At 42.4% G+C, this 10,868-nt stretch overlaps 1 protein-coding gene across 2 annotated transcripts in view; it reads left to right on the forward strand.

Annotated features, from left to right (window-relative positions):
* Window positions 1-517: 517 nt before the first annotated feature.
* The window catches only part of gria4a (glutamate receptor, ionotropic, AMPA 4a), a gene marked incomplete at both ends in the record, with an annotated part of 80,791 nt that continues 70,440 nt past the window's right edge, over window positions 518-10,868 (forward strand). For both annotated transcript variants that reach the window (XM_079272170.1, XM_079272171.1), the window contains 2 exons: window positions 518-611; window positions 3,228-3,386. In XM_079272170.1, coding sequence (XP_079128296.1) covers window positions 518-611; window positions 3,228-3,386 — 253 coding nt within the window. The remainder of the gene's footprint in view (window positions 612-3,227; window positions 3,387-10,868) is intronic.

The following is a 10,868-nucleotide window of genomic DNA, read 5'->3' on the forward strand; positions in this document are numbered from 1 at the left end:
GCACACTCACGCGGGCCCTTTTTGTTCTTTTCGAGAGAGAGAGAGAGAGAGAGAGAGAGAGAGAGAGAGAGAGAGAGAGAGAGAGAGAGAGAGAGAGAGAGAGAGAGAGAGAGAGAGAGAGAGAGAGAGAGAGAGAGAGAGAGAGAGAGAGAGAGAGAGAGAGACGGGGCGCGCATGTCCAGTTCTTCCATGCAGGCTGTTCTCCCAGCTTACCAATCATTCTAGCGAGTTACCCCACTCTTTCCATCTCCCCGTCTGCAGCCTACATGTGCGCCAGACACACAGCTCTCCTCTGAGCGGACACTGCAGGGAAAGAAACGAACGAGCCCACCATGGAATAGGAATACTGGACAAAACGGGGGGAAAAAAAACTCTCTCACATCTTTCTTATTTTCTCCTTTTTTTTCCTGACGCCTTTTCTCTCTCTCTTTCTCTCTTACACACGCTCGCAGCTATCCCCCACTCTCTCTCTCCCGATGTCTCTCAACAGTTTCTGAAGGGATTGAAGGAAAGAAAAATGAGGATTATTATTTTGTCTTGGCACTTTCTCGGGGTGTATTCCGCCCTTTGGGGGCTGGCGGCGGGGGCTTTCCCCAGCTCAGTGCAGATAGGTGAGTTGGAGGATTACTGAATTTACGCACGGGCACTCAGATCTGAGCCCCTACACTGATTATTCGTGGATTCTAGCGGACAGCAGTCACCAAAGAAAGGGGGGGGGGTGCACCACAAAATCAATGTAAAACTCAAGACATTTACGCAGGAATGATGGAACAAGAACATACAAGTATAGAAACACTTTCTTCCGGTGCATCTTTTTCTACTTGTCTTTTAGCCACGATGTTTTCGGGTTAAGGGGAGATTGGTGTGTCTTTTTTCAACTGAGACTCATATGGTTTATAAATGCACACTTTCACTCTTTTATGGAATTTCCTTGTGTTTTAAAGGTTGCTCTGGGCTGAATGTTTCGGGGAGCTTTATTCCCTTCAGTCTGGTTTGGACACTGCAGTATTCTCTCTCTCTCTCACTCTCTCTCTCTTTCTCTCTCTCTGTCTCTCTGTCTGCCCTTTCCCAGTTACCCTCCTGTCAGTGCAGAGGAAGCCTGTCTTTCAACCTGTCGTATAGATCAGAGATAAAGTGCACTAAATCTGAATTGTCTTTGGTTTGCTGAGTGGGACCAAACATGCATGCAGCATCGCTCTCTCTTACACAAACACACACATAGGCATGTGTGTGATAATGCATGCACTGCATCACTCCTTGTGGGGGGCATCTGGGAGGTCCTATAATGAGATTCGGCTCCTTGACTCTGTCTCCCTATAGCTGCCAATAAACTTAATATGCTAAATATTTTCTGCTTGGCACACACACAGAAACACACACATATTTGCACAGGTTATCAAGCATGCCTGTGCACCTGTACAGTATGCACATGCCTTAAGAATGCGCACATGCTGTATGCTGTGCACACAGCTGCAAATATGCATTCACATACATGTACAGCATACAGCACTTTTTACACAGGTATGAACACATGTGCACACAAAGAGAACAGGCACGCATGCATATAAAGCATATGTGACCGTGCAGAAGCACACATGCACGCTTTCCTTCCCTCCCACTGACGGTCCTCCTTAAACACTCCAATCTACATGATCATTCACTCGGCTCTCCAGCACGTCACTTGAGGAGTCATTTGCATATCTCTGCATTGCACACAAGTGTAATGTCAGTGGAAGCACAGACAGTTTCTTTTTGCGTGTGTGTGTAAGAGAGACGGACGCAGATGAGTTTCTTGGTGAAACTGGTGCAATATATTGGGACATATCGACTCCAGTAGTAGGTGTGTGTATGAACGTGTGTGCGCTCGAAGGTTGACTTCTGCCCGAAAATATAAACCCTTGGACAATTCACTTAAGGGAGAGTTTAACGTAGAATAAACCCAATTCATTATTCTATTAATGCGAAGATGTGTTGTCTCTGTGTGCATGTGTGTGTTCTGTGTCTTGCTGTGGATCTACTGCGGGACATAATGACAAAGAAAAAGAGAAGATAATACAAACATTGAACGAGACACTGGCACACACACGCACACACGCACACACACGTAACATGTAGTGACGATTGCTTCGGTCATTGTGCTCTTCCTCCCGATTACTCATCGTTCCTCCCTCCCTCCCCCTTTCCCTCCCTCCCCTTTCTCTGTCTCCCGATAAAATGTCACGGCTTCACAGTCTGCCTGTGTAATCCAATCCAGTTGAGTTGAATCTGATTCAGTTAAACTTAAGTCACATCAGTTTATTTCAGTTCAGTTACATACCGTGTGAAGCAATGTAGAACTAATTTACAGGATTATCGTATCAAATCCATGTCCAGAGCAATAAAACAACATGACAAGTTCTATAGAAAAAAAAGATGACTGTCATTCCTCAGTCTCAGGTTATAGGAGACCTCTGAAAGGATCACGTGACCCTTATATTAGTAGTTTTCTCAATTTCAAGCAGAAGACGTGATGCCTATCTTTACATAGATACTTCTCTCTATATATCTCTTTCCCACTCATTTTCACACGTTCTTCCTATCAACTCTGTGTCTGTATTTTTTTGGGACTTTATACTGTCAGCTTCACTGTTTATTATCATCTCCTCTCTCCCCTCTGATTCTCATTTCATCAGATGGGCCATATGGAGGGATACTCTCATTTTTGAAGGCCAACTCACTCTTAGCACTCACCTCCCTCTCCATTTCTCTTTGCATGCTCCATGCTCCTCCTTTCTTTAGCTGACACTGTCTGATCTGGCTTTCCTCCTCTGTTTTCCTTTATGCCCTGTCCAACTCATTATCTCTTTGACTGCCTTCCTGCCGGCTTAGTTGTCGCTCTTTTCTTCTCCTCTCCTCTCTCCCTCTCTGCCGTTCTCTGATTTCATCAATGAAATGTGCTGTGTGGGTATACGTGTGTCTGAATTCATGTTTAAGTGTATGTTTGAGTGAGGATCGGCTGCAAGACAAATTACCTTTTGGAACAACGCTGATGAAGATCTCTCTCCTCTCTGTTTTCTCTGCCCTCCTCTTCCTTATTTTCTTTCCCCACATTACTCTCCTTCCTCCTGTCTCGCTACCTCTGTGACCACACTCCCACATGACACCTCTCCACCCTGCAATGACTGACTTCCTTTCCATACCAACGTGTTCATCTCCTCTTTGCCCTGCCTCTGTGTCCCTCTCTCCAGGTGGGTTGTTCATTCGGAATACGGATCAGGAGTATACAGGGTTTCGATTAGCCATCTTCCTCCACAACACCAGCCCTAACGCTACGGAAGCTCCCTTTAACCTGGTCCCACACGTCGACAACATAGAGACCGCCAACAGCTTCGCCGTCACCAATGCATGTAAGTATTTGACTGAAAATGAGACTGAAACAAATACTCTTTGCCTCCATCTCTCTCTGACTGTCCGTTGTTCAGTCTCTTTCCTCGCCATGCTATCGGGTGGAAATTGGTTTGATTAGGAACTTGCGTTGTTAACGATCAGACTGCAACTTCATTGGACGAGTATATGGTTGACATAGTTTGAAAACTGGCTTTTCTACAACAGTTGCGAAACAATTTGCAACTTTGAAATGTTGAGTTTAGACACTGTGAAGTACATTTTAATAATCCTAAATACCAAACGTTCTGACTGCAAGGCATTTTGAGGCAATGTCGGTGGTTATTACAGCCAACAATTATAGCCAATACACTTTTATAAATCATACTTTCGCTCCTATTTATGTTTGTCACATCTATTTCCACTTTGCACTACCAATCCCATCTGCAGAAAAGGTAATATTACCCATCAGAATTACAGCATGTTACAGCTATGAAATTAGTCTCGGAACAGTTGCAGCCAGTGGTGAAAATGGGTCCTCTGTGTTTCGAACCGAAGGGAACAGTTGGTACTTGTGTCCTCTATGATCCTTTCAATGATGGCAGCTAATCTTTCATCCACTCTGTGAGTCGAGATCTAATCTCTTACACTTCCTCTTGTCCTGGAATCATGCAAGAGACAGTTTGTCTTGTTTGTTAGTGTTAACAAGGCTATGTGGGCAGCCAACAGTTCAGAAGTGCTCTGCATTGTATGTGTCCCTTCAATATTACAATTTGGCCATGTCTTTGTCATATTTCACGATGAACATTTGTCTGTTTAGACGTCAAATAAGATTAAACAAACTTGACAATGCTGGAAATGTTTTTGTAAAAACACCACGTTCAGTTGAAATTGTGTTTATTTGACGTTGAACAGCTGGTCATCCCACACTTTTGCTTTGTGGATTTTCTGCTCATCTCTGCACCTGTAGCATATATTTATTCTCAATAATTGTCATTTTTCCCCCCCATGTGTAGATGTCCTTTGTTTTGTTTTTACTTAATTTCTTCAATCTGACTGGCCTCTGGAACTACCACTTGTCCAGGCATTGCAATTTACCAGAACTGATTTGATTATGTTTATTCATCACAAAAGAAGATTATTGGCATAATCATTGTTATTGTTTGCCAGGACTGTGAGATGTCCTTACATGATGGATTTGCTTACTCTAGCTTCTTTCTTAGAGCAGTGGAGCTTTGCTGTGGCTCTCTGCATGTATTTGCATGACTTAAGAAGTTTGATGATTTGCTTTCTGATATCTGCTGAGTGACACTTGTTTATACCACACTGATCTAAATGCCTTGGATGTTGTTAGGTATCCTTCTGTTTGTGTTTGTGAGTTGTTTGCCCTTTTAAGATGCCAACAAATCTCTAAAGGAGAGCCTTTGTGTAATTCTGTTGCTCCTGGTAAGATATTGTCATGTCAGTGCATGAGAGGGTACAAAGGTTACTTTGAACAACAGCATACGTTTAGGTTAGTTATTTGCACACAACATTAAAAGTTAGAGTCGTGGGGCTGAGCAGTGTGTGGTAATTATGTTTATTAAAGACAAAAGTACAATAATGTGAAAATACTTTTATCAGTTTCTGTTGCTGCCTTTTGCTCTGTCCTTAGAGACTACATTTGAGTTTCATGTGATTGTGCTGTAATGGTTCACCTCCTTATCTCATCAAACTTTAACAAATCGACCACTGGGGCTGTTAACTAGGCAGGGCGACCACAAATCAATACAGTATAATACAACAATAAAGTTCTTCTCCTTGTGATGTGGTATCATTGTGTTTAACAACATTTCTTAAAAATCTCCAGGTTGTAAATGAAAGCTGCTCCATTGTCAAACCAAGCAATTGAAAATGACAACAAAATGTTTCTCAAAGGCGTGCTTGAAAGTCTGAAAGATCTTGAATATCATCTAGCGTTGTGTTAAGCATGAGTCAAATACGTTTTCACAATTTATGTACATCCAAAATATGAACTTCACCAAAACCGTGTTATGCAATTTCCAAGTTTCTTAGCCTCCTGTCCCAGCTGCATTGTAGCCTCACATGAATGAGCAGTCTATGCAACCTACAATGATTGGGAAATGAATAGTCCATCTACTACCTCCAACCCACAACATGCTGCATCTATTTCTCTTCACTGTTTAGCAGACTGAGTGGGAAGGTGCATATTGAATGCTCGTCAGGTTGCATTCTTAAAATGTACGGGGAGTTGTATGAATGTCATAAGTGGTGAGTAAAGAGGTGTGCTAATGGAAAAGATTGGGCACAATAGCTCTGAATGTACAGAAAAAGCACTGAAGCCAGACTGACTGAGATACGTTACAGCGTGTGCTGGAAATCTTGCTCTCTCTTTGTGCTCCCACGAATTATACTACCGGTATATCCACTTATCCACCCGAATGACCTGCCAGTGGTTTAGTTACAACGAAGTTCACGCTGATGCACTGGCTCTTCCTTCATTGCCATGAGCAGGTTTAATGTCATATTTGAGTCACTCCCACATACACCGTCCGGTGCTGTGAATACTCGCTGGTATTCACTGACACACCAAATATGTATATCTATGGCTGAAAAAAAAGAATTCCTGTTTGAGTAAATACACACACACACACACACACACATACACTCTGACGTATGGAGGCAATGGGTGATACGATGAGGAGTTCTTGGCAAAATGAAGCTCTTATATGTGAACCGTCTGCTCTCCGCAGGCTACATGTCTGACCCTATCTCTGCCTCTCTTTCCTGCCCACTTGCCTTCTCACTTGTTCCATCTCTCTCATTCTCCTCTCTGTTACTTTCCCACCTTGTCTCCCCATTTCCTCGGATTCTCTCTCCTTTTCTCATCTCCTCTATTCTTCGTCACGTTTTTGCCGTTTCTCTCCCCTCTCTCCACAGGCGTGGTGAATTGATCTCCAAATGAATCTCTGATTCTCGCTCCGGGTGGTGAGCAATGCTCCGAATTAGAATGGGGAATTATGCCTCTGACCTTGGCTATAGTTCCTCTCTATTCTAGTATTCAGGAAGCGTGAACGGATCATAAAAAGCCCTGGTCCCCATCGTTTTCCATATTCCCAGAGGTATACAACCTAGTTTATTGTCCCAGCGTCACACATTCATATATCGTCTGCTGTCAATCTTTCTTTGTTGTTTCCTGCCTACACACGCATACCAGTGTCTCTTTTGTCGTACATGTATGCCTACTGTATCAGTGTAGGTGTGTTAATGTCTGACCTTCGCATTGCTGTGTTTGCATCTGTGTGTATTTTTGATGTGCCTCAGCCAGAGAAGCACACTATTCCACTGGGCTCCTCACTAGTGCGTCTCTATTCACTGGCTTACAGAAAATAATGGATTGTGACCAAAAGCCACTGGGAATGTGTGCATGTATGGGGATATTTCGGCTCTGTGTGAAAACCTGTGTCAATGAGTTACATGGGCACATATGAGCGTGACTGTGTGTGTGTGTGTGTGTGTGCTGAGAAAAAAAAGCAGCTGAGACAGAGCGTGATGAAGATAGACAGAAAGTCATAAGGTAAATTAGGGACAAAGGAGAAAGAAATGGAGAGGAAAGGATTTGTAACAAAGAGGTGGTTATGCCTAGTTTGTCTGCCAGAGCTCAGAGATGCAATGATGTGCTGCCACGGCTGTGAATGCGATTCTCGATACGTGGGGTAATACTTATATGTTAACTCGTTCCCTGTCCAAAATTAAGACGAATGACAAATGATTGTATTCTATTCCATTCTGTACCTACTGTACGGCAGTAGTGATAGTGATTATGATGTGTGGTGTGGTGGTTTGGGTGGTTGATTGTTTGCGGTCATGCATAACCTCATTCGTCATCTCGTATTAATAGAGATTGCTCTAATAGTGAATCATTTACAAATCAATACTGTTAATGTCTTATTGACGGCCACAGATTGCATTAACGTGCAGGCGGCACCTGATTATCTTTGCAGCGCGACTGAGTCAAACTGTTAAAGTCTGAATCTCCTCCAGCTGGCAGCCATTTGTTGTCCCTCTGTTGTACGTAGTTAAGGACAAAATGTATTAATTCAGAGATGAGAAGGCATTTGCATTATGAACGGTAGTTAAGGCTGCAATCCACCTACACCGTGACAAAAGTCCCCATCTGACTTCATATCATCAATCACTGTATTTATATTAATATAACATATTCTTGTGAAATATTTACACTTCACCTCAATGTAACCTTGGCACACATGTTGACTGTTGGCACAATGCATCTGTGATCTTCACACTATTCAGGAGCAACAACTGGGACGTAACAAGACATTGTTGATAAAGTGTCATTTGGTGGCTAGCCAGGTCTGTGATTGGTCTGTGATTGGTCAGCTTGCACTTCTTGTGTTTTCTCCTACAAGTTTCTGATGCCGGTATGAGGCTGTTCATAGCAAAGACAACATTATGAAAGTTGATGAAAGATGACAGCGCTGTTGTTTCTTTACACATACAGCATCTAACACAAACATCTCCAATGTAAACCTGCTCAATATGAATGAATGAACCTTAAACACAACAATTGTGAGTCTCCTCTTTATTAATGAGACAAAAGAAAATAATGTGAAAATGTACTTGGAGGTGCTAAACACTGGTGAATGTGATGACTATGAATTATTTATGACTAAAAACCTATGGTAAGGAATGAACAGCGGGACTCCCATTAATCCCTTGGCTCCACGATAAATCTTTCTTAAGAAATGTCCTACTTTTTAGACTCTGACATTATTAGAGTAATTTGTAAAGCCAAACGATATTCGATTTTCAATAGCTTGACAGTTATTGCAAGTGTAACTCTACAACCTCCACCCAGCTTGACTTTTCAGTTTTTCTTCACAAACTGACCAATCGGTGCCTTTTGCCTCGCTCACCTTCTTTCATTAAATGGCTCGGTCGTCTTGTCGATGATTTGAGACTCTCAATAATGGCACTGAACCATCATCTTCATTGGTGAATTTTTACATGGTTACATGTCTTCTTAATGGCCACACTAGGGGAAATAGAGTGAAACCCCTGGCAGGACAAGGAGATTCATAATGCAGCAAGCCTTCGTTTATTCATGTTACTGGCATACTGAAAGAGTTGGATGACTCTGACAGCGATCTAAATGCTTTTCCTGGCATCAAGACACATTGTGGGGTTCAATGCTAAGAGCATGGCAATAAGGGATTTCATTTAAACTCCTCCCATTTATAGGTACCTTTAGTAGAGCGTTATTTAGTTTGTCACCAGTTAGTAACAACACTGCAATTTAACTGCTTGTTACTATTTCGTACCAAATGCTGAGTTTAAGTCATATGTGGGTCGCTGTAAGCGCTCCCTGAAGAATCAGTTTGTTGCATAATTTTAGTCATCTAGCGTAATGACCAAACAGCAAGCAATGTCATTGGACAATGCCGCAATGAATCCGCACATTTGCTCCAGGTAATCTGATTTAACTTAGTGGCACAATAAAACAGACATTTTCTCAGTATGTCTCACTTCTTTCATTAAAGAGTCTACCGCGGTGAAGTAAAGCTGACATCTCACTGCTCGAGCAACAGTGAGAGGGTTTTTTAACAGCACTGAATGTTCTTTCTTCCAAAGATAGTGCTGAAGGCTGTGGTGCACAGGCAACATTAGACTCAACAAACTGTATTTTGAAGAACCAAGAACATTGAGTCCAAGTTGTTCAGTCTCATAATATCAACATGAATGGCCGTTGAGACGTCTTAAAGCATGTCGATAAGGATTTCAAAGCAATGCTGATAGCAGGGTGTGTAAACTGGGACTAGGATCTATATTTAAAAAATATTTGATTTTAGATTTTTAAAAGGACTTGCGATTCAACTTTAAACTACTGAAATGTTAATGTTGTCCGTTTGTTAAAGGCCAATAACATCACAACATGTTTGGGATGTAAAGCACTGCTGAAATTGAGATCCGACATTTGGCGCACAAAAGGTTTTAGTTATAAGGGTGAACAAAAAGCCAATGAAACAGCAGTTAGGGAATCATACTCATACTAAACCTGCACCGATAATGAAATCATTTTTTGTGGGTCTGCAGTTCCTTGAGGCAAGATGAGACGGAGTGAGACAGTCTCGTTGCAGGTTTTACAGACGAGCGAGCCTGAAGCTGGTTGAGTAAAATCCTCCCACAACGTGCTGCAGTGTTTTGTCTGATTCAGCCAAGTGATATTCCAATAACACTCCGAAAAAGCTTTCAGCGGTCAGATGGGAAACATAATCAGAAGGATGGAAGTTTTTTTGTCTCCACGAATTTAGCGTTGTTTTTTCTTGCTTGTTTGTTTAAGCCTCAGTAGTAATGCACCGGGAATAATGGACCATGTGTGTCTCAATGAATCGCCATGTTCCCTCAAGGTAATCTGACTTCACTGGGATACAAGGCAGACTGTGTTTCTTTAACCCACACGCTGACCCACACCTACCCACTTGTATACACTCACACACACACACACACACACACACACACACACACACACACACACTCACACTCACACTCACACGCACACATACACCGTAAGAGCTGCCTCGGCCTGTCTAATGTGTTTCATTAAGACCTCTGTTTTCCCACTGGGCATGATAGCTGATACAGAAGGAAATGTCTGTGTTTGTTTTTCATTCTCTGGCGTTTGGAAGATGAAAAGCATGAGAAGAGATGATTTTAAGTGTTACCCATCGCCAAAGCAAACACAGGGGTGTTTCTGCTAGATGGAGCCGTGCTCGCGGTAATTGTCTGTGACGTCTTTTTGTTGTTCTTCCCTCTCTTGGCTTAGCTGCTGTTGTTTTCATGTTCTGATCAAAGGATTTCCATTTGCAGTCTTTCTTCTCTTCTCTTTCCTTCCTCCTACTTTGCTTTTTTTACGCTTATAAGCACAAGCATGCACTCGTGCATAATCACAAGCACAAACATGACACATGATATATTTCTCACCTTCAATTTCCTTGAGTCCCCCAAACCCTTGTGTGTGTTTGTTTCCATGGATTTATGATGTGGATGAAAGGAAGGGCATTAGTTAATATTGATGAGTGCTGCCACTCGGTGCTTCTCACCGAGGCTCACTTAGAGATGAGAGGCATGACCTTTATACACACACACACACACACCAATGTGTGCCTTCACACACAAACACTTACACTCACAAGTTCACACAAAAGATCCCCAGCAAAGGTTCAGTTCCTTCTGTTCCCAGACTGTGCCTTTAATTGGAGAAACTAGCGTCTTTGTGTGTGTGTGTGCATACGCGTGCATGTTGCTCCACATTAGTTGAATCTGTGTTTGCTCATCTAAAACACTGAGATTTTCCCAAACCTCAAGTGTCGGCCTTGAACCAATTCATCCCGAATGGCCAATTGGTATTCTGCAAGGTTAATAGATTCTTAGGTAACCAGCAGGTCATTCATCACACTTACAAATAGGAAGAGACAGAGCAGGAA

This window comes from Melanostigma gelatinosum (genome assembly GCF_949748355.1).
Source record: "Melanostigma gelatinosum genome assembly, chromosome: 7".
Taxonomy (NCBI): domain Eukaryota; kingdom Metazoa; phylum Chordata; class Actinopteri; order Perciformes; family Zoarcidae; genus Melanostigma; species Melanostigma gelatinosum.